This window comes from Varroa jacobsoni, unplaced genomic scaffold (assembly GCF_002532875.2).
Source record: "Varroa jacobsoni isolate VJ856 unplaced genomic scaffold, vjacob_1.0 scaffold_1278, whole genome shotgun sequence".
Classification (NCBI taxonomy): domain Eukaryota; kingdom Metazoa; phylum Arthropoda; class Arachnida; order Mesostigmata; family Varroidae; genus Varroa; species Varroa jacobsoni.
Genome location: NW_019214180.1, coordinates 348815 through 373060, shown reverse-complemented (window position 1 = coordinate 373060; position 24246 = coordinate 348815). Strand labels below are relative to the sequence as shown.

Genomic DNA, 24246 nt, shown 5'->3' with positions numbered 1-24246 from the left:
GAATTTTTTATCGAGAATGAAAACGTCAGGCAGATCATTAACACCTGTATCCTCATTGTCCAATCGACTATTTCTAGGTTTATGAGAGAGCGTGTGTAAAATAAATGTATTGTCGGACTTGTAGGCCTGTAGGCGTAATATGTATTGGCGATTGTTGTGGTTGCCGGGGGTGTGGGTGTTGTGTTTGCGTATTGTGGTTTTAGTTCTATAGTAACAATGGCGTTTATCGTCGTCTGTGCGTTAGTGCGTCAGCGTGCTGTGTTGTGCCGTGCTGTGGTCTGATAGCTATTCCGCGCCAGTCAGCAGCAGCAGCAGCAGCAACTAGCCCTAGCGAATAGAGCATGTGTGCGATTTCCCTGATGTATCTGGGTCCCCTGTGAGCCTCTTGTCCCTCGGGACACCCTCTCAGCCCATGAGACCAACGAAAGACTGGCTCTATGGGGACCGACTGTATGCCCCCAGCGAGAAAGCCAGCTATCCTGCTGCAGCAGGGAACCACCGCGCAGGCTCCCTTGATGCCGCAGCTTTCTCATTGGCTGGCTACTGCCGGCTCCCTCTGGAGAGCGAGCTTCCATGGCCCCGAGCGGCTACCATCACGCCCGGTTTCCCTGAGGACCTGCAGCAGGCTACACCGAGGAAGAGCTGCTCGCCGTGTTCAGTGTCGTCTGTGTGTTTGTGTGTAGCTTCCTATGTATGTGTGTGTGTTTGTGTTAGTGTATGGTGCGCACAGTCGGCCCGACAGCTTGTCTCTGGATCGTGTATGGCACTGGCCGACGTGAGTGTGTAGGAGGCAGTTGCGTTAAGGGCTGGACAGACTAGTATTGGCTTGCACCGCTGTTTCCCTTGGCTCGCTCGGTCAACGATGTTGACTGGGGCCGGGCCACGGAGGGTCCAGGCAGAAAGCCAGCTGCGTCGTCGTGATAGTGGTCCTAGCCGTGGCCGTAGCGCTGACTGCAAGATGGCGGGGGTGCCGGAAGAGAGATCCACGAGGGGACAAGGGGGCTTAAGGGAGGGGTGGAGGGTAGGAACGCCTGTAGCAGGGGAATGATAGGGCGAATATTGCACTATCGATTGGAGTCTACTGGAACGTCGGACACTACGTACACCGATATTTCAATACCATCGAGCAGTTTCTGCCCCTACTCGTCTCCTGGCAGGAAATGCCATGCCATATATCTAATTCCCTATTTTTGCTGATAGAGGCGTGACTTTGAAGGTCTACGCTTTAAAGGACAAGCGTACATGTCCGACTCAAACTAGCCTATTGCTAAAATTCCGACTAAATCAGCAAACTGCTGCTAGATACCGTGTTATCTAAAGCTTTTAGATAGCGTTGTGCCGGTTGAACTCCAGTGATGCTCACTGAAGACTAACGTTCAGATAAGAAAAAATTGAAGCCAAAGGTCCCGTTTGTAATCGTTTTTGTTCTCTTGATACGGCTGTCTGTTCATAGATCTGGCGTTTAACACGAAATTTGAAATTGCGTCGCAAACGAGACTCTAAAAGAATTATTATCATCATGGTATGCTTGTTTTACCCGTGCTCCCTGGGGAGGGCCTGATGGTATACACAATGCCGCAGCACGGAGGGCAGCAATTCCCTAGAGGCAGCCTCCGCCCCCAGAGGGAAAGGGCGGTCCCCAGGGCGAATCTAGCAGAACCCTGTTGTCTGCCTTCGCTGTGCCGATCGCCTCGAAGGGGAGGGCCAAGTCCCGGAAGGCGCACAGGAAGTCTCTTTAGGGACTAGGGCACCCATGCCTACAGCCAATCGCAACGCGAGTTGAGTTCTCAAATGCGGGCATTGTTGGGTCTACCCCCAAATCAGCCAGCCTCCTGGGGCACACTTGAACCAAGCACGTGGTGCGTACATCATAGAGATATGCATTTTTTCCATTTTGATTTAACACTTTGTTTGTGAAGTTTAAGAAGACCATCTTTTAATGTTTATTAATTTAAAGTAAAACAAAGAATCGATCTATAGCATTCGTCTTACACAGCTCTTTTTTTTTGGTAACTCATCCACCACATGCCACCAAAAACAAATGCATTTTAAAACTTTTTAAAGCCAGCTAGAGATAAATAGAGTGCAGAAAATGCCCTTCATATGCATCTTTAATAAATAAAGGACCACTAATTACTCTATTAGTAATACATCATTTCTACTAGATGAAAAGCTACTATTCATTTATTTACTGACCTGTTCCGCGATTCGATTCTTGACTCAGCTTAGCATCCTTTAAGACAGTGTCAACTCGATTATACGACGTTCTAACAAATCAATTATGCTCCAGTAGTTTGTGCGCACGCGTACTGAAATAGTCTCTGATAATCGTGGTAGTGGCGTGCCGTGAGGGGGCTGAATTTACACGCATAATTCTGACGGCTGGCAAGTATCTGCGTAGCCTTATGTTGCGGACTGATACTTCCGCAAGGTTCCCTATGGGCTGTCGAGGCACCAGGACGAGATGACGCACGGCTGCTCTTTGTCGGAGAGCTTGCGGGTGAAAGGTTGGAGTCGTTCCCATTGCGACTAAAGTCTTTCCAATGAGAAGGTTTTTCCGGCAAGAATCGGCAGAACCAGCGAGTTTTTTCCTGTCGCCCTACAGACAAACAGGCAGGTCTTCTTCCTTCCGACGGAGCGGCGGCAACAAACCCGCGGTCAGTTGAGGCCAAGGTGCTCAACAGAAGGAATACACAAGGGAGGAAAGCGGACAGCAACCGGCCAAGCCTGCCAAGGCCGAGTTGAGCGGGACCAACGTAAGCTGGACAACGAAAGAACCCAGACAAGCGGCGCTGTAGGTCGGCGCCTCGGTGGACACTGAGACACTGTCGTTCGCCTGCTCTGCTCAGTTCGTATAGTCTGCTGTCTTTCGACACTGCCCCGTGTCTGCCGTTTGCGTGCATCATTCATCAGATAACGCAAGACACGTCCAGATGGTGGCCGCCTTGGTCGGTGTCTCTGAGAAAAGGCCCCTGTGGGACCGACGACACGCGGAACTACGAGATTGAGGAAACACCGACCGCCGCTGAGTGACTACCAGCCCGCTGCTGCTGCCGGAACGAACGGTGCGCGCTGTCAAATTGCAGGAAAGCCAAATAAACAACAGAAAAAGAGCGGAAGGTTAGAGATTGCGGAGAAAACTATCTAACTAACTGCTGGCTGGCTGAAAAGCAACTTTTATCAAAAGATACCCCCTGTGTCAGTTGAGCCCCGTCTTTACTCATATGCGAACCTGCTATTGTCTAACTAGCGGACAAAATTCCTGTGTCATCTAATAGCGGTAATTATTCTTCGCTATTTTTTGTGTGTCACGACTCGAGTACCAGGATAATTCGTACACGGGTATATAAGTACATTGTGCAAGTCATTCGGTGAACGCTATAAATATCATTGTAAATCATTTAATGTCTAATTAGTATACTCTAGAACAGCATGACCTATGTTATAAGTTCTCAGTCATCCATTAGTTGAACGCTGAATATTGAACGTTACTATTTTGTATGAGTACAGCAGGTGCGACTGGATACCCCATTTCGATGATAAATCAGTGTGCTATCAAAGTTAACTAACGAAAGAACTCCATAAATATGATATAAGGTCCTTGTTTTATCTCTTTATCGCTTAGATAATCCATGAGCTTACTAAAATAATGCTCCTGCTGCCTGATACGTAAAAAACTAGCCTCCGTTTGTGCGCCTAAGGGTCAGTTTGAGCTTGTCATCTCCGTAGCGTTCACCGTTTTGGAAGGAGCGCCTGTTTCACCACCTGCTTAAATTAGGCCAGCAGTGCAGCTCGTAACAGTCTGGCCGATCTGACTACTTCGATATCAGATCGGCACGGAACAGACACCGCATTCCCAAGAGATTCTGTTCTACAATTCAAACAGGTCCTTTTTGAACGTTAAAGGGGCCTGAGCAACTAGGGATGGATGTTGAACTGAGGCTAACAGAAGGTAAGGCGGCCATCTTCCAGTCGTTGTTACTTCTTACGGAAAACAAATAAGAGTCGTAAGAGGCAGAGAAGGAGCGGAACAACTCAACTCAGCGTACACTCGAGGTGCTGACACACTGTGCTACTTTGCTTCGCTACAAATAGCATCCGTTCTCCGTCTATTTTACCTCTCTCCTCTTAGGCTTACGGGGGCATTGAGTGACCCACGCCCGTCTCATTCGCCCCATTCTCGAACTAACGAAGAGACCGACCTTTTGGTGTGTCTATCTGTGTGTGTTCAACTAATGTTCTGATCACGATGTGTCCATTGGCCGCCTGACCCCTGCATCTGAAACTGTTCTCTTGTATATGTACTGTGTGCGAGGCAACGAGTCAAATAACAGAGACACGCTAGCAAACTTGGCTAAATAGTGAATGAGAACGATTTTATAGCTAATAGTACGCACCTGTCACATTCTATGGGGTGTGTACGCACGTCTAAGAATGTGCGTCGCTTTGGCTCCCACTACTCATGAACTGGTATCGATTACCTTACAACGACTGCCTCCTATATGCGAGACTTGCCAGATGATGACACTCCTGTCAGACATTAGCCACCAACGCTCGCAGCAACGCCCATTAAGGGGCACGCATTCCCCCGACAGGAGGTTTCTAATCCACGTTGCAAGCACTCAGACAAACTGAATGCGATGCGCGCTTACCTTATGTGGGTCACATTAGAAACAGTCATTCTGTGTGTCCGTATCTATCCGTTCATCATCGCTATTAATCAGTGAATTCGTTGCTCAATAGACAGCTCGTTTTTGATATTGAGGTGTCTATGTAAGAAGTGTTGGCTCAGTTCTAAACAGTAACGTTTGTCCCGACTGGTGTGTTAACTTTACGAACAGGGACATAAAAAAAAAAACAGAATAGATAGACGCTCCTTGAGCTGAAACTCTGAAGAGTTAATGCGTTAGCGAATACGTATATATTATAAAGCAAAGTGTTTATTTCTCGCAGTCACAGGATACGGTAAGTGTTAGTGAGAAACTGCAGTGAAACGTGAGTATCAGGCCTCTAATCGTATATAATTCATTTGGAATGGCCTCGTAAAGTTAATATAACGTATGAGACTAAATTTACCCCTAATGAATTCCCGGTTATATTATACATTGGGGGAACATTAATTAATGAACAACTTGATATTTCGACAGTAGATTTTTGATTGACGAGGGAAAATATTTTTTTGCTCTAATTTGCATTTAAATGGTAGAAGCTAAAGCAACCGAATTTAGACGATAGAAAGCTAATGACATCGAAGCCCCGCCTCAACAATTACTATTCTGCTAGAACAGCAACCAAAAAAGGTACCTATTCGAATTGCTACCGAAAATGTCTAGCTTTATCTAGGGAAGCACAAGCATTATCGGCATTTTTGTTGTTATTGTCGCTGTTGTTGCTACTGATCGCAGCGCCGTATCGCGACGGGCGAGAGGGGAGAGCGAACAAGATAGCAGGCGCACGACAGAAAAACGGCAAATTTCTCTCGTGCGCTAAGGAGCCTGACGAGCCATAGTGCAAAGTCGCTGACGGGCAAACCAGGTCTGCGGGACCTGGACAAAAAGGGAGCGGGAAGAAAAAGAGAGAAGCAAAGAAGCAAAGTTCCTCGGAGCGTGTCTCTTCCGTAAATCACCACCGATCCAAGCATCGGTTCGCCGCGTCGCACCCCACCAGCGGCGGTTCCAACGTTTCCCCGCGATCGTTACCCGCCCCAGTGAGTTCCCCGCTTCCTTTTCTCCTTTCACAGTGAGTTCTGCGCCTCCCACTTTTGCTGCTACTTGTAGTTGCTGGTTCTGCAACGCTACACAGAACAAAAAGCAAAGGAAGAACTGGGAACAACTTACCGTGTGTTGTCTCTCATTTTCCATCGCATCCACCAGATTTTTTCGTCTTGGCGAGATTGTGGACCCAACTGGTTAGATGACCCGCGCTGTACATGTAGAAAAACAGCCAGTACTGCCAACTGCTAAAGATGATGGTAAGCTAGCGAAAGGCACTAAGAAAACGAAGAAAAAGACGGCATCGGTGCCGTTTGCTTGTCTTATAAAAGAGAGAGCAAAGAGGTTGCTGAGGGCTCAAACTACAATTCATCTGGACAACCCCATCCACCTACACAACCCCATCGTCGAGGACTCTGTCAAGGAATCAGGTGTGCATGCAGCCAGTTTGTGATGAGCCTTAGCTAAGACTCGTGTGGAAGGTACCTTTACTACAGCGTTCCCCTCCTTTCTGTCCATCCTTCACAGGACAGTGTATACTGTACAAAGCATGCAGCGTCTCCCTCGCCATAAAGGACAATGAAGACGATGATCATACTCTAGCCCGTCTGTAGACTGGGCCTATCTCGTCGCCGGCAGCTCAACCGTTGTCCGCTATGTTCTATACCCAGTACTTAGCAGTGTTCCCTCCCACCCCCTATCTTGCTTCCCCGTTTTCTGCGCACCAGAAACAGTGGTTGCTAGCAACATCATTCCACTATTGGGGCTCCGACAATGCTCCTTTGGTGCAGCAGTTCCAGAGAACCGCCTAAGCTGGGTAGAGTTGGGACGTTGTCTGGGATATGCCTATGGACTGAGGCTAACGCTCTGGAGATGGGTTTGTTGGGTTATGGTGGTGAAGTGTAGAGAGACACTAAGTGAGCTAGAGCGCGATGAAACACTGGATAGAGGGGCTGTTTAGTATTCCAGCCTCGTCTGGGGACTCTGCTAGGACTGAGGAGCGCTGCTATCGCGCGCTTTTCCCCCCTCTCAACAGACTGCGAGCTGAAGAGAAAAGGCCACGCAGATAGAAGCAGTCCAGTCCAGGACTATTGGCGCAGTCGTGTCGTTATGGTCAACGCCGCCGTTCCAGTAGTTGTCGCATGGCTAGAGCGTTTTAGACATGATGATGATAACTCCAAGAACACACACCCTCAGGCAAGGGAAGTGGGGCCGAAAACTGGGCTGGTTGTAGTGAAGCGGCCCGAATGGATGGCAACCGAATAAACCTGGCTGTCGCTTAGGTTAAACAAAATAACATCATTGTCGCCTCTACCGCCACAGCCACTTACTGATTTCTAACGCTTGTATGTGTAACATATGAGACTACAAAAAGCATCGTTATGGCTGAATCATGTAAGTTTTAGGAAAATTTGGCTAATTTCATACTGTGAAGTTTTTAGTAGGATTCGAAAGGGGTCCTCTTTCCAACCGATAAACTCTACGAGTTAGCTCACGAAATTCTTAAAGCGTATCTTGTTTTTTATTTCTTTTCAATACTGAACAAACCAATGACTGCTACGTTGGCAAGTCTGAAATCCGTGTACTTGTTTTTAGTGTACGCGAATACATTTCTACGCATCAGCCTCAACTTCGCAATTTCCTTTTCTTGCTGAGACTTCCGATGCTCAAACACAAAACCAACTTATTTCGAAGAACAGCCGCTAAATACCGTAAGACTCTACGCCGTCGTCTAGAACCAGTAACAATCTACAACAGTATCTTTACGATTATTTGTTTTATTGTTGTCTGCCATGGTCCATGCATCCCTATTTTCCGGGGTTAGCCCACCGAAGCTGAACTGAACCAGTGACCGGGTAGAGCCCACGAGTGGGGCGATGAGTAGTGGGCACTTGCAACTCGTCGAATTATTAGTTCTGTTCACACGTGGCGGTTCATGGACGCCAGCCATATACCGGCGCTATTGTATGTGCAATAGGCTATTCGTTGTTATACTGTAGTCATCGACAGCTGAGGCGACTTGGCAAGCCGAACCAAACGCCGGCGAACGACCGGCGATGTAGCCGCTTTTGCCGCTGCTCAACGGGGGTCGTTGCATCATAATCAGTAGCGGCGTGTTGGAGATGGGCGGAATCTCGGTATTTCGGGGGGTGGGCTATGGGGTAGGTGCTGGATGGCTGGCAGACAGGCAGGAGAATCGTTCAGGAAAGGAAGTATCTCGCAGAGACTTTGGGGGCAACTATGTGGATAAAAGGAGGGAAGGCGGAGTTGAGGGGTGGAAATGGACAGGGGATGGGGAGGCGTTGAAGAGAGCATGACTGGTTGTGTATCTTAGATAGACGCCGCCGTCGCCGCTGCCGCATGCCCTTAAAGAGGCAAAGCTGAACTCAAGCAGGCAGGCAGGCAGGCAGGCGGGGCTGTTAGCCTGACCTTTAGCGCAGGCCTAAGCTCTGCTAGGGCCTGGTGGCCACGACTAACAGACTTCTTCCTAGCAAGCTTCACCGGTTACTGGAACGGCCGTAGTGGCAACGCCGTTGGTATGATATCTCGACAAACGCCACTGCCGTCCCACCACTACTACGGTACGATGCCCCGAACGGTGGAACCGGTGCCGCGGAAGCCATCCCGTTTTCGTGGTGGTGGTTGTGGCGAAACTGCCACCACGACGGAAGCTTACTCACTTGCTCGCTCGTTGCGCGAATGCGGCGGTTCTCGCTGCTGCTGCTGCTGCCGTTGGCCCCTCGTTGCCTTTCTTTACACTCACTGTCTCACTGCTGCCTGGATGGGTGCGTTTTAGCCAATAACTCTTCTTGATCTGCAGCAATGTATTACCATATACAGCGCAGCAGCAGCAGCAACGGGCGAACGCCTGGGATGGCGGAGGAGATGGTGGCAAAGGAGGAGGAAGAGGAGGTACACACAGCAAAAGAGAGAGCCCTGCTGTGGCATAGGAAAGGGGGTCTTCTATTGGGGTCTATGAGGATGGTCTAAGGGTATGGGGAGGGGGCGAGTGAGGCGGCAGTGGTCATAAAACAGGCGGGCAATTGCCCTCGCGAGACCAATATCCTTAGAGATTCGCTCCCTCGCGGCCTCCGACTCGAGGCTATCCTCAACCCCCGTTCGTTCGACTCCCCGAATTCCCACTTCGCCCACCCCTGCTGTGTCCCCTTGCCCTTCAGCAGGCCTGCTGCATGCTTTCTCACGACGGCGCGGCTAGCACAACGCGCCAGGGCTGCACATCTTAGGAGGATACCGTAAGAGATGGGAAGGCCAAAACGGGGGTCCAGGCCGGAGCTGAGAGTCTCGGGATGGGACAGAGCGGTGTGTGGTGGTGCCGGCCAGAGACCTCGAGAAATCGCCGTGGCAGACAGCGTTGGTTGAAGCCGCCTTCCTGGCTAGCGCTGTAGCTTAGAGGCTCTCGCGTGGGTGTTCCTCAGTAGAAGAAGGAAGAGGCAATGCAGGATAGGATAGTATAGAATGGTTGGCTGGCGGATTGGTTACCGACTAGGACCAAGACCGCGGTGGCCACGGCCCCTATTGCTGCCGCCACTGCCACCGCCTCCTTTGGTGGTCGGTCCGTCTTCTACGAGGCAGGACTTCCACGGCCTGATGAAGCAGCAGGCTCCGAGAAGAAAGCGCTAGTACGCAGGACACTTCTATTTCTCGTTTCAATGAGGGAAAGGGGAAAACGGCGAGAGGAAATGCAGCGGAACAGACAGAACAGACCTGGCGACGTGGACGAAAACATACAACGCAGACGACACGCACATACCGCTAGTGCACAGAAACGCGTGCGCACAGACACACACACACACACGCACACACGAAGAAACCGACAAAGACAAACGAATACGCTACGTTGCGTGGCCATGATGTCCGCAAGGCTCGGGCAGACGTGCTGTTCGGAGCACATGAGGCGCGTGATCTGAGAGACATCAGAGCTTCGGAAGGAAGCTTCATGCTGTATCTATAAATTGTTATCTTTATATCTAAAGATATAAAGACATTTTTTGAATTGTCTGTTTTGGTAACTGAGGTGCGATTAATACATTACTATATATTACTAAGCCTGAGAGAGCTATTGATATAACAGAGTCATACCATTATGTATATTAAATTCATTTTCATGTGCAACCGTCATGAATTCAGACAACTATTACATACATATTAAAGACGCATAAATGTAACAATCCGATAGCAGGAGCTATAATCTGACTATCAGTGAATCTTGTTTCAGTAACCCTCTATTCACATGTCCCCGTACATGTCCCACAATAGACCTTCATTCTGACTTCTGCCTGATAGAATGACTGGTTTTTTTCCTTAGATAGAGCATTTAAGTAGGGATTATACGCGAAGATACTAGCCAAAGAATTGATGCCACTTAAGTATTTGTGGCACTTGCTTTCCCTTCTATCTTTCAATAACGCCCTTAACATTACAAATCTGCGAGAAGGTGGATCCGAAAAATCGCTAGTTTCTCCAAGACTTCCTGAGCCGCCAGCCGCTCGTCTCAAAACAGCCTCAAGCCCTCTTCGTCGCTGCTTATTTACTTCTAGCTTCATTACCGATGATCTGGTTGATGCAAACTAATCTTTTCTAATTCCTCCTTCGTTGTCTTCGTTCTTCTGCTTGCTACCCCTCTTTGATCCAATCTATTCGCTCTATGCAGACCACTATCAATCTTCGCTTTAATGTGCATTGGTATCAAAGTAATATATGCGATAATCGTGTGATCTGGCGAATCTCGGTTGCATGTTAAAGTCAGCTGACTCTACTTTTCCAGTTTGTGCTCGCTGGAACAGAACGGTATTGTCGTTAATATTACATATAACACCAATTGTATTACTATAATGAAAAGCAGTGAAAAATCCAAGTAGTATCAATTGATGATGAGCTCCTTTCTTTTTTTTTATGGTAAGCCAGCCCACAAAGATAAAATGGCCTTTATCGACACATCGACGACGTTTACAGCCGTCAATACTGCCGCACACATTCCAACATCGTTTAGATGTCACCTTCTAGATCTTCTCGTCGCCCCTTCTACATGTGGATTACATCTCTTCTGGTTATCGCGTGGTGGAAACCCGGAGGACTAGTAGGATTAACGGCGATAGTATACTTAGCGCTGATCACAGTTTGCTAACTCTCTGTCCGGAGAGACAAAGAGCTAATCGTCGCCTGTTGTTGGTTCGTAACTGGCTACATATGATGTTTATGGTGATAAGTAAGCCGTATAATCCGGAGGGTAAACACAACCTTTCAAGTATAGTGAATAGCAAATATGTATAATAGCGCTTCTCGTTGAGAAGACACAACAGTTTCTTTCTACCACTTCCGAACTTCATCCTAGTCGAACGCGACAGACGAGAACAGCGGAAGAACAACAAGAGGCCGCAGGTTGAAATCGGGAAAAAAAAAAGTTAGTCAACATGATTAAGTCTCTAAAGGCCTTAGGCATTACTTACTGTTTCTACTGTCATATCCCACAGCAATTTCCCCAACCTGCTCGTTCTAGTGGCCCGACCAACCCATCTGTATTTCGCCGTTAGTAAGACTACCCGTTTCGTTGTCGTCCCGGCTGAGTGTCAGCGGGGTAATGCAGATGATATGAATTTTTAAACATGCCCTGTGACTACCCATCGCGAGCTTAAGCATCAGGGGAGATGAGGGGACGTAGGGCAGCGTTAGGGCCTTCGCGAGGGAAAAAGCCGTGCGGTTGTCGAGTTGTAGCGAACTATCAGCCTTAACTGACCAAATGGACAGGAATTCTTCCTTTATGTCCTCCGTTCATAGCCATGTTTAGCCTCGCCGCCCCGTATAAGGAGGCTCCTGGCATTTGCCAACGGACGAAAGCCACTGACAAACTTGGCAATTTAAACTTGAAAATTCAACGATTTCCTTTGCATCGCACGGTAGTTTTTGTGCTTGCAGATACGTGTTCAGAAGTACTATCCACTGCCAAGCCATTCATGCTCCTTGCTTGAAGGACCTTCTGTATAGTACGTACACACGCACGCACGCACGCACGCACGCACGCACACACACACACGAAGACGAAAAGTTATCACCTATGGTATGATTTTAGCGTGTCTCAAGTGTTAAAACCAATTAACCGGTAGACCCAGCTATTCTTGAGATCTGGTCTATTGCACACCTCTTCTGACAAAAGATCAATTATTGCTTTCGGCACGGCAGCTCTCTATGAAGTAACCAAGTTTTTTTCGTTGTTTTTCTATGCCGGCCTACGTACGCCTTGCAAGGATCCCAAGCACAATTTCACTTACAAAGTTCATCGTATCGTGCCGCGAAACGGTTCTAAATACCCTTCGCGCGGTATACTGATCGTTGAACCTAAGGCGGTCGAATATCAGAAAATCCAATCGGATCTCTCGCGGCCCGTTTCACTTGCAAGTGTAAATAGTGTTAATTCAAATGAACCCACCAGCGAGGCGCGGCCGCAAGATTGAGGGGGCCTGCTGAGCCTCTTTCGCTGTACTGTCTCAGAGCTCTTTTCACCCTCTCTGTCCATTGGCGGGCGAAAGCATAAAAACCGCACTCGACAAACAGCATCTCATTTGTCGGGCGCCGCGAGCTGCGAACGGTCTAGAGACCTAGGAGTAGCACTAGTCGTTTGGGTAGAAGTCGCTACAAGCGTTTGACTGGGGTGGTTGAGGTTGTTGAATCAACGGTACCCGGGTTGTTACGCCTATTCACAATGCAAACCACGCAGTTTGTATTGCCGGCACAAATTCTAATGAAATAGATCGAATTGGCGTTGCAGTGCTAGTCTCTATTATACCCCCGTATATACACAGATATCGATCTCGAAAGGGATCCGTGTCTCATTGAATCGGGATACAAGTCTAATCAAAGAACCAGATCAAGCTAGACATGCACATGTACACTTATTATTACCATATATTCGCGATCTTACTTTTATGAACCTGTCACAGACACAGTATAATTTAACTTTGAAAGGACCTTGTACATGCAATTGAAAAAAATTATAACTATGAAGCCTGCTTAAACCGAAATGAAACAGTGAACCATCTAATCGACATATAAGCAGAAGATTATCTTCGTCTGATCGTTACAGCTGGTGTTTTCGTTTCCAGTGCAAATTATGCTATAAATACCATATGTCAGTCTATTGGCCATGAATTAATATGATATGGATGTTGCAATGTCTATACGTACGTCCTGTACACATGTGATGACCCCTATGTACACACACACGGACGGATCTGCCATTTAGGCTTTTCATACTCAATTCTTGAAGCTCCCCCTTTTCACTCTCAAGTTTTGCCGTTCTTGCTAACTCAGCGATGCCGTTGTATACGTTAGGTCTCCGACTGCTTAGTTGCCATCCCCCTGTAGCCTTTTTACTTCACATGTACTACAACGGCTATACATCTGCGATGCGAAGGCAGGTGGATCCTTTACTTTAGCTCGGGGCGCTCTAGCTACACATCTCTGTTTGTTCTACTGGTTCCTGCCTATTATGGCCTGGCTTGGTTGATCCCCTTCGCTTGTTTAAGCTGCGAGCACGATACGTCTGAAGAGAAAATAAAGAAAGAAAACGATAACTATTCCTGGATAGTGGTCTGCTGAAAGCTGTTCGCTTTGTTTCCGAAGCGACTTCCGTTCTGAAGGACGTGTCTCTGTTCACGCACTTTTTTCTACTGAAAAGCACAAAGTTGTTTAGGATTATATGTACGATATAATCTTTGTCACGCAGGGTTGTAACTCCATAGAATGGATATTTGTATGCGTGTACGTTCGAGATCCAGCGATGCTATTTTTCTTATTATTTAGACAATATTACCTGCTTTAATATTTTGTAGCCATTCTGGGATTACCATTATCGTGTTTAACAAAGCACTTATTTAAGACAACTTCATGTGTTAAAGACGTAGGCCTTTGTGACCACATAGATTTTGATTTGGACTACGGTTCTTTTATAACGTTAAGGTCAGATACAAAACTGCGGATAAGATTGCTACGTCAGCATAGAATAGAGCGATGCCAATACATTTTGCTTAGCATTATCAATGAAGTGAGAGGCGTGAAACAATCACGATTTTGACCTCGTCTCAAGCTTTGTCTTGCTTAAGCATCGAGCAGCCCCTGTCCTTCTTCGCCGTTACCACTTTCCTCTACTGTTCTCTCATTTTCTTCCAGCGTTTAGCTCAAAGTGACATCTTGAAAGGCCCGCCTAACCGGTGGCTACTGACGCGGAGCTAGACAAATATGACCTGAAAGGACGGCACACGTTTGTGGTACCGCGAGCCATAACAGCGATAAAGAAGGAGCGGTAGAAAACCCAATTGCTAAATTGTAATTCTTTTTGCGAGAGTAGCGAGTATTCGCTTATAGTGGTAACTCCATTTCTCTTCTCTACTTAAGTCAGTCATACATAACACCTATTGATGTTGACTTGTTGGCCTGGTTGAAATCTAACTCGTGTTGTCCCGATTTCATAGCGCGTTCCTAGGTCAGACTTGTTCTGACTGAGCTTCGTTTACCACTGCTTCAACGCAGGTCAACAGTTAAAGTGGTTAAAGGGGGCAACACCTGGAAGTGCTGCGTGACTTGGCGTAAGCTATGGTATTTTTCCTCCCGCAGTAGCATTATCTCGCTTTTAGCGGGCTCCCACTTGTTAGTTTTTTAGTGCTGTTCGTATACAAACAGAACTCCCTTTTCCTTCTTCTATTGAGCTGTCTTTCAAGGTTTGCATACAGCTACAGGCAGCCCTAAAGAGGCACAGGGACTAGATTATTTAAATGTTGCAAACTCATGACAGGTATTCTCTTTCGTCAACTAATAACCAACCTTCACTCATACATTCAAGGCATCCTTGATGAAGACGTAGAGCAATATCGAAGCTGGTAACGAAAAAATTTACGGTGATGTTTCAGCTTGAAACATTTGAAGGTGTCTTTTGCGTTTCAACATATATTTTAAATAGAATAATAGCTACCGTCATATGCCTCGATATACTAGACAACCAGCTCTATTGTATAGTGAAATTTACCCTAAAAAGGACTGGCGTGTCCTGCAATTGCAATTAATCCGGATATACGTAGAAAGTTTGTGCGAAACTTAAGTCATATTCTGCATTCATTCTATGCATGCACATGGATGGATGGTTGGTGATAGCATATTGTCTCTTGACTTAAGGGCAATCATGCAATAGAAATAACTTTGCCGTCAAGTAATGGAACAAGAATGGGTATTAAGGACAAACATCTTGCACGTAATCTTATGTACTAGCTGCAACATGTCATTGGGGTGCGACGTGATAATGCTCTGCTGGCCAATAGACGTATGCCCATAAAATTATCACCATACGTTGGCCACTGGTCACTGAATTTCTCTTTTCGTTGGAAAAACATCGTGACAGTTTGGGGTGCTGCGATAGCAACAAGACTGGGTTTCGTGATATTGGAAAATGGCTTCAGTTCTAGACAAATCATGATCAAGTTCAGATAACGGTATAAGAGGGTGGTGTATGGATAGACAGAATATCGAGTCCGTATATTAAGGATCGATTTGCATTTCAGCTCACTAAATAAGAAGACTTCATTTCCAGCTAAAAGTCTGTCTTGATATGCCAGAATAGAAGTTTTAAATTATTTCGATGGGTTCCTTAATTAAAGACCGCGACCTTATTCAGGCTCCAGTCAGCTCCAAAATGTGGTTGTGATATGACATGGTTGTTATCGTGTGTGCGCATGTAAACTTATCTGTTTTGAGCTTGGCCTGTCGGCCTGATATCTGAGTTTGTGGCCGGATCCTTACAGTCAGTGCAAGGACAAGGGCAAATCTCTCAGGTGTGTTTAATTGCCAGTGTAAATCTGTCTTTACGGTTAATGCCGTACTATCTCCTAAATGTTCTATCTAGCCACGAGCCAGGAAGATCAGGCAGACTATAGAGGACGCTCTCTGTTGTTCTGAGGAACATCCGCGATAGCACTTCAATGGCCGGTCCAACGGTCCAGCTGCTCCTGTACGAGGCGGCTTCAATGGCATTTTCGTAGACAGTGTGTATCTGTTGCTGGTTCCGACCATTCCCTCTAAACCCCTTGGGAATCCTCTCACGGAGTTATGCGATCGCTGCCACGGGGGCGATGGTCCGACTTGGGTGCCTTGTTGGCTGCTACCTGAAGCCCAGCAGACCGCCTGTGGAGGAATACAACTTCGATACGGCGACATCCACGGTCACGGGTTTACAGTAGTATTAGATTGCTTGCCTTAGAGCTGTGTCTGCACAGTAACCAACAAAATCTGCGCCGCCAAAACTGAGACCAAGTTGTAGGGCCACAAATCCAGGAACGTACAGCTCACATAGACCTTACAGCCTGCTCCCTTGATCCATATAAACTGTCGAGCAGTATTAGAATATAATAACAACAATATGATCTCATCCAGATGTTTATCAACTCATTGGCGCATCATCTGCGTAAACAGGCATACAGCGTGTTTATATTTGTGTGTTTATGTATTTCGCTTTTGTTAACAAAAATGATGAATAGAAAGGGAGAAACACAGAGGTAACACTAGTTAGGGGCAGAGGAAAGGGGTAAGCTCACAATTCTTGCGAGCATATCTGGATAATCCAGTAACACTGAAACGTAGAGCAATAGTGGGCAGTCGTCTGGGAAGATCGCTGACAATTTTTGGCTAATCACATGCGATCTACGCAATAAGTGGTGATATGTGTCTGGTTCGAAGTTACGGTTTAGCAATTTTACGTGCCTGACTTTTTCACTGCTTAACGCTGCTAACAACATCCAGCAAGAAACGGTATGACACTGAGAGGAATAGACGGATGCGCAAAAGCCAAGCTGAGGCTTTCTTCGGTTTCTTTTAGCTACGTCCACCCATCGTAGTTCACTCTACTGAAGTTCGTGTGCTACAAAGTACTACTGCCATTCGTTTGTCAGATTTGCCAGGGGCCTCAGCAGAGTTGTACATAGGGTGATGAGATTTGCACAAAATTGGGTTCGTTCGCGTTTTTCCATCGCAGTCGCTTGCTTTCCTAGTCGTCTATGTGCTGGCGGGAAAGAAGAGCGCTCTGGCAAGACTCTCAACTAGCGGCTTCCGCTGGGCTCCTTGTTTGAACGCACGCACGCACGCCAGCCTCCCGTCCGACTGTCTCTCTGTCTCCTCGTCACTGCTCCGTTTGTCCTGTTGAGAGCAGCTTGCAGAGATGTCCTGTGACAAAATAAGCCTATTCGTCCCCTGTACGACGCTCCCGACCTGGGTACTTCCAACATTTCTCCTTGCTCATCTGTGTCTCTCTGTCTGTCTGGTTGGTTAACCTACCCTGCTGCTGCTGAATCCCTCGAATGCGTCGACCCATCTTCGGTACAGCCCCGCCGCACCGACAGCCGAAGCGCTAGTACATAAAGCCTCATCAGTGGCATCTTCACGCTTTAAAAAAGTCCTCGCTTTGAGAGCTGGTCAGCAACTTTCAGATATAGGCACTCTGTTGGCAACGCGTTTCCTTTTTCGATTCTTGTAAACACAGACGCGCACGTACTCACAATCACATAAATAGCCACAACGACACACGCTGATACGCAGTCAGTCAGCAAATCAGTCCCATCCTTTCTTCATATTTATGTTCGCCGATCGTCGCCGGGATGGAATCTGGTCTCCAACAGATCTCAGCATCAGCCTTGGTAGTCATCTGCTTTGCGACAGTCATGACGTCGTTCACAATACCCGCGTTCAATTCTCGTGTACCCCTCTGTCCGTCCATCCGTCTCTCACTATATTTATGGTGCGAGTGGCTGTTGGGTGAGCAGCTGGATTTTTTGCACCACCGTGATGGTATTTACACAGTTTTTGTGTCGAACCGAGCGAACTCGTAATAAGAGCAACGGTCGGAACTGCCGCGGCGACGACAACGACGAGGCTGGCTAACTCTCGAAATGCTACTGATGGATGTGGAATCTGCGGAAGGAGAAAGTGAGTGTTACTTTGCAAATCCCTTGAAAAAGACAGAGAAAGAAAATGGCGTAAGCTGAAAGGGAACAGATGAGCTTCTCGGCTTTACACTGGCTGTTCCGGACCGCCACCGCCACCGTCGCCACCGCCACCGCCTCTTACCGCCGGAAGAACATTGTGGAACGGAGTTACATATTCTCGCCTTCTCCTGTCTCTTTTCTTCTTCAATTCTTATTGAGGACAGGGTCATGTGCACGTCGTCTAGCTATCGACGACTTGCAATTCGTGTCTCCGGCCACCGCAGTGGGCCGTCTTTTACGTTGGCCTGCCTTCCTGCCTGCCTGCCTGAACGCCCTAGCGGCCTGCTCTGATCTTGCCCCCGTCTGATGCGTTTTCCTTCATCCGCTCGATGAAAATGAAAAAGTTTAATTCTTTCTATCAATCGAGAGATGGCAGAAGAACAAAGAAACTCAGCTCCGCATTCTGAGAAAGTTTATTCTCATTTCAATTTGCCCAGGGGTTTGGCGAGGAGATGGTGGGGTACTTTGTCACGGAGCGAAACGCTGACGGAATTCACATTGGTGCCTATCCAGCACTAGCCAAAGATTTGGGCAAATCTTTTTGATTATCTATACCGAACGGAACAGCATACATTTACTACAAGCGACGTCGCGGTGACTGATTACAACCTGTGTCGCCAACAAAAGGTGCTAGCTTTATAACTAAAATGTAGCAAACACTATTGTACCGTACCGGGTTATACGCCATAGTTGCATACTAACCGTGTGTGCATATGCATAGGAAGAATTGGCGACATTTATTTTTATTTTTATATTATTTTTGAATGCAATATATATAGTAGATATGAAGACCTCTCACGAAGAATCGTATTCAAAAGATCCAAGGAACATTGAAGAAGTTATAGAAATATCAAATGTTTGCTATTAGACTAAAGTATATAGATATGTACGATAGTTGACCTTCTGATCTCATTTTTCGTTTTTTAACGAAAATATATAGGATTGTCGAGAAACTATTCGTTGCTCTAAAGGCAAAATTAAAGCTAATATTTTCTAAATTTTAAAATAATGGTAGTAAGCTAAATATGCTCCCCTCGAATCGATGACTTTCTGCCATTTTTCTGCCCGCAGCAAAGCAGTATCACTGCAGGACTTTTAGGACTCTTGGGCAAGTGATTTTTTCCCCCCATCACTAGATTAATACCATTAAGGGAGTTCTGCAGCGACCAAAACAGATGATAGCAGCCTGATGGCTTGTATGCATTAAGATTTTACACCGAATTTCTTTCATTGCTAGGTAGCTAAACATATGCTATGAGTGATTGTGGTAAATGACGACGCCATTTTCTTCACTGATGTGGTCTGCTTTTCATTATCCGTGACCGACTGCTCTAGAACCGTTTCGATTTCGTCGCGTTTCTGTAGTCTTTCGCAGAAGGAAATCCTTCTACGTAGGTATAGTAGGTAAATTATTTCATATACACTAACATCGAGCTATTTTTATAGCCAGTTTTCTCCAAATGACGCAAAAATTGGTAAATTTAAAGTTTTTTTGACCATATCATGGCTATTCATGGGCCGGTCTTGTCCAACTTTTGCAATAATTTTATCAACTTTTTCCATAATTAATCGACCACTACAGTAAGCATCTTACAACAGAAGAAACAGGACGCTTCTTTAGGTCGTCCTTTTTTTCATAACGCGTCTTGGCGATAAACTATTGTTTAGACACTTTTATTTTACAGAGCCGGACCACGTTCGTGGTCCTTGTCGAGGCAAATACTAACGATGTATAAAAATTCGCTCTTTTTCAAAGCGTTTCATCTTAAATATGAAAAAAATGTATTTTAATCATTTTTACATATCTACTAATGCCAGGTTTTGGCTTTCAGGTAGCACCAACGCAACTTACATTATCCGAGATATGTAACTTTGAAGCGCTTTAGCTAGAAAAGCATCCCGTACTTTTTTGTCACGGTCTAATCCACTGGGATAATATTTTACGGTGATGCTATCAGGGTTAATCACATAGATGGCCACACATATTGTCCGTTTAATCAAAATAAAATTTCGAATTGCCATTGCGTGTCATAGAAATACGACTGTCAGTAATATCACACTAATTAACTTCTAAACGTATCGGTTTATTACTACTTGTCTGAGTACTTGCTTGATCATTTCATGTGTCTGATCGTCTTCAATCTCCAACGATCTCGACGATCAATGATTGTCAGCAGTATCGGCTTCACTACTAGTTCAACTGGAAGGAATAATGGTTTCCCTTACTTCGCTACGAGACGACTTCTTCATTACTATACAAAGCGACCTATACCGCCATGCTTACGGAATTTGTTTAGAAATAGTTATTGCGGTAGTAGGAGCAGCAGCACGCGGAACAGCTCACTCTACCGCTGGCCAGGTAGGCCAGACGGCCAACGAACATGAGGAATGGCTGAAAGAAGGGTGATACGGAGAGCCTACGTGCCAAGCCAACCATTCACTCATCCGACCCCTTTTTGAGATGGGATGAAGCCTCCCCAACCTGTTCTGTCAGCCTTTCGGCCCCGTCCGAGTTCTGAGTACCGATAACGGAACGAAGGTAGCGCTTCGAGCCGACCGTTGCAAACGATCGGTAGACTGGCGGCAAACAGACAAGCCTACACGTCCTATAGCTGTTAGAAGAAACTGAATACGAAGTTGTATATGTATATATATATATCTAAAGACGAACGAGGAAGTTTGCAGTGCAGCCATGTTATAGCTGGGTGGCTAAAATCAAGCGCTTACAGCAATACTGATGAAGACGGGCGTCGTTATTGCTTGCTGGCCAGCAGTGGCAAAGAGCAAAGTATGGGCCAGCTACCACTCACCACTACAGGCCCAGTTCCCTCAGCGTCTTCTTTTTCTCGCGATTGCCGCTACGTTTTCCTCAACTACCTGGCTGTCTGAAGCAGCGACAGAAGCCTTGGCAAAGCGACAAGGCTCAGGGATGGCTGACTGGCTGTTCTTATGCCGCTGTCGGTACTACCGCCTGTAGAGTCTGCGAAATTCGATATCAAAATTGGCAAATTTCAATAAGATTTCTAACCCGAGAAAATGCAGCACCACCGCCACTGAAGTAGTCGAATGCGTCTTCTATGGCAGCCACAGCGACAGAAAGGACTATGAAGCAAGCCAAGAAAGGGATACAGCGTAGGTGAAGAACACAGAACGGGCTTGGCCTGTCTATGTATTGCTGCCTTCGTCGTACATTCTTCCTCCCTAGCCTTTCGACTTCTCCTTCATGGCTAAGTTTCCTTATACTAACTGGCTGTTCCTTTCCCTCCTCTATCGGGATCTTGCGATTACTGCGATCACGTTGTCTTCGCCGTGCAGCGCTGCTGCTGTCGCGGCCTCTGAAACCCAGCGCCGAGGCACTCCCGCAAAGCCGTCCGTCGCTTGAGGGTCTTCGAACCTTCCCCAATCGGTGCTCATCGAACGCCCCGCGTCTACCACGCACTGTAACGGCCATAGATATAGACGAGTAGTGTTGTGGTAGACACCGACATCTGCTAAGACGCTACTGTTGGCTGATCGTGTGAACGAGAAAAAAGTGTATAGAGATGAGAAAACAGGAATCGAGCTCCTACAGAAAGGAAAAATGCGTTCGGCCTGTTTGGTTCATTCTTTAGTTTGGAAACGATACTCTGCGTGCCAGTATATTTTGCACGAACAAACGTTTACGTCTGGGCCGCTGTTTCTATATACATAAAGGGATTAATTCATCGATTGCCTTATATATATATATATATAAAATAGACAGTCACATCTCGGAGCACCAACACTAGCTAACGGCCGTACCGACATGTGCAATTCTGCTGACCGTTAGCATGTTTCAGACTGGCAGGTCAAAGAGCTGTTGATATTTTCAAATCATGTATTACTACAATGCAATGGCTCTTAAGCATGTCAGTATGAATGTATTTTTGAGCAAAGCGTTCAAAGGTGTACCCACTATGGATTAGTTTGTTGCCTGACGTAAATAAAATGGTGACATAAATAACATTGTATTTTCTGTTTTTTTTTTGTTTCATTTCGTTACAGGTTCTTCCTGAAGTTCTTCCTGAAGTGCAACCAAAACTGCCTCAAGAATGCGGGAAACCCACGAGACATGCGGCGGTTCCAGGTGAATAACTTTTAAGTTTGTTACATGAAAAATTGTTTTTATCAGGTACTGCTTAACGGAAGCAACGGTCACCGACATGACAACTGCTATAGCATTAAAGTGTACGACGCATCGCCCCATGTTTCATATGTGTAACGGAATTCATCAGGAGGTCAGACGATCGATTCCAACTGTGTAGGGTACATAATAAGCGATTGCTTGTTATGTTCGTATAATCATAGTTCGTCATATGTATAACTTGCTGATGCTGCTTTTGCTGCCCCTTCTTCTAATTAGCCTTCCAATGAGGTGTAGGCCATCAAATCGACCACCATTCTCCAACTATCAACCTAGCCAAGGTGCTCCTCAGATAGAGAGAGCAGCTTTACTGTACCCTGCCAAAGCTGCAGGCAGACGAAAGGTCCCCTAACTATTTGGCCTGCTTCCACGTCCCAGAGCGCAATGCAATAACTATTCGCACACTTAACAAGGTAGCACCACCCATAACGGCTACTGATACTACAGCATCCTTCTCTCCACACACATATATATATTTGACAGCTCTCGACTGGTTGTTTGGAGCTCTTTTTTCACCCACACCAGGTCGATTATATAGGGAAAGGACCGCCATCCTATATGGATGCGAGGGGCTGGGCAATCTAATGGTAACCACCCATTGGGAAGAAAGGGCGGGCGAGGAAATATGTGGAAGCAGTTGTTTCGAGGAGCAGATTTGTATGGCTAGCGGTCATAAAGCACTTGACGACTTTACCCCAGTGACGCAGCTACTGCCGGCGCCACTGCTGCTGCTATTCAGCAGCCCACTAGTCGTTTCAACGTCGCGATCCTCCTCTTCGTTCTCCCATGTTTTACTTCACTCTCCTAACGACTAACGCATGTTACTCGAGTCTGTGCCATTGGTTCCTGCCGCCGTCCGTCCACCAGCTTCCACTGACACACAAACAGCAATGGCAATGGATGTCGCTCTCTACCCCTACTGCTGCAGGTTTACCACCATCTGCAGAACGCATGGCAGCCGAGCAAAGTACGCTAGAGTAGTGGCAATAGAGACAAAGACATCGCAATAGCAGCGCCGGCACTAGCTACATCGCTCGCGCTCGGTAGCGGTGGCCCAATCGCCCCCGTCACTCCCTGCCCCTCTACCTTTCCTCCAGTAGCAAGTGCTACTGCTGCGAGCACCAAACGCCCGTTTGGTCTGGCCTCATAAAATCATACCAGCTCATCGCCAAACCAAGAGCCACCAGCCAAACGATCGACGCCGTCGCCGTCCTCGCGTCACACAAGTGTGCAGCAGATATACATACATATGTATGTGCATTGTTGTACGTATCGTTGAGACAAGTTGCTTGGCAAGCTTTGCTCAGCGCGTTTATCGCCAGTATTCGCCGTCCGTCTGTTCGTCGGTTTCCGCAGCCGCTGCTTCCGAGATTTGTACCACCAGAAATTGCTACAGAAGCTAGTTCAATTCTATTCCGCGCCCATCTTCACACACACGCACATTGCCGATATGTAATTGTGCTCAGCTCTCTACAATTTAAACGCCAGCAGTTGCAATGCACTGTCGCGGTTGTCATAGCAACCAGCATTTGGCGATGGGAAAATAGAGTTCGTTGCTTGTGGCAAACAGAGACAGGCAAAAAGCAAGGCCCGGTTTCAGACGTATCACACAGTCACGTCTGCACCGCACTGCCCTACAGCGTACACATATAACAAGTGAGCACAGATATTGTGGAGAAGCCACGTCAGCGTTGCCGCTTCAGTCTGTGAATCGGCCAGCGGGCAATTCGGCTCCCGGACGATCAATGGGAAGTGCCACTACAGACCAACCAACTCTACAAGCGACTCACTGACGGAAGATAAAATACGACTTTTCCCTTCATCTTCCTTCCTTCGTGTTTTGCTTCGTCCTCTTTTTCTTCACCAGCATCACCGTTCTGCTACTGGATGGTGCGCTGCCCTGCTCTGCTCCAAACCCCTGCCTTACTACGCCAGACCCCAGACTGGCCTCCATTCGTCCACCACCCTCGTGGTGCCGTTGCCGTTGTCGTCGTCGTCGTCGTCGTCGTCGTTTTTCTCTATCAGCCTCTCTAGTTCAACCGTTGCATCCTCTCGTTTGAACAAACTCGCGAGTTGCCTCTGGTGCGAGTCCGTCTATAGCTGTAATGTGCGAGTCCACCAGCGGATCAAGGATAAGGTTGCGGAGTGTTCCTCTTTTCTGAGACAGAGGAAGAGAGAGCGAGAGAGAGAGAGAAAGAGAGAGAGACAGAGTAGATCTGATGCTCGGGGATGATCAGAGATGGGGCTAGTCGGGGTTCTAGGCATTGGCCTGGGGGCTGTTTGGCTTGGTTGGGTGTCCTTTCAAAGTGGCGGTGCTAGCGATGGTGGAAGTTGT

At 47.0% G+C, this 24246-nt stretch overlaps 1 protein-coding gene across 2 annotated transcripts in view; it reads left to right on the top strand.

Moving 5' to 3' along the window:
• The window catches only part of kn (EBF transcription factor knot), a 107285-nt gene that overhangs the window by 62935 nt on the left and 20104 nt on the right, over nucleotides 1–24246 (top strand). For both annotated transcript variants that reach the window (XR_015314166.1, XM_022847321.2), the window contains exon 8: nucleotides 21773–21854. Coding sequence is in view for 1 of the 2 variants with exons in the window: in XM_022847321.2 (XP_022703056.1) it covers nucleotides 21773–21854 (82 nt within the window). In the remaining variant the exon portion in view is untranslated. The remainder of the gene's footprint in view (nucleotides 1–21772; nucleotides 21855–24246) is intronic.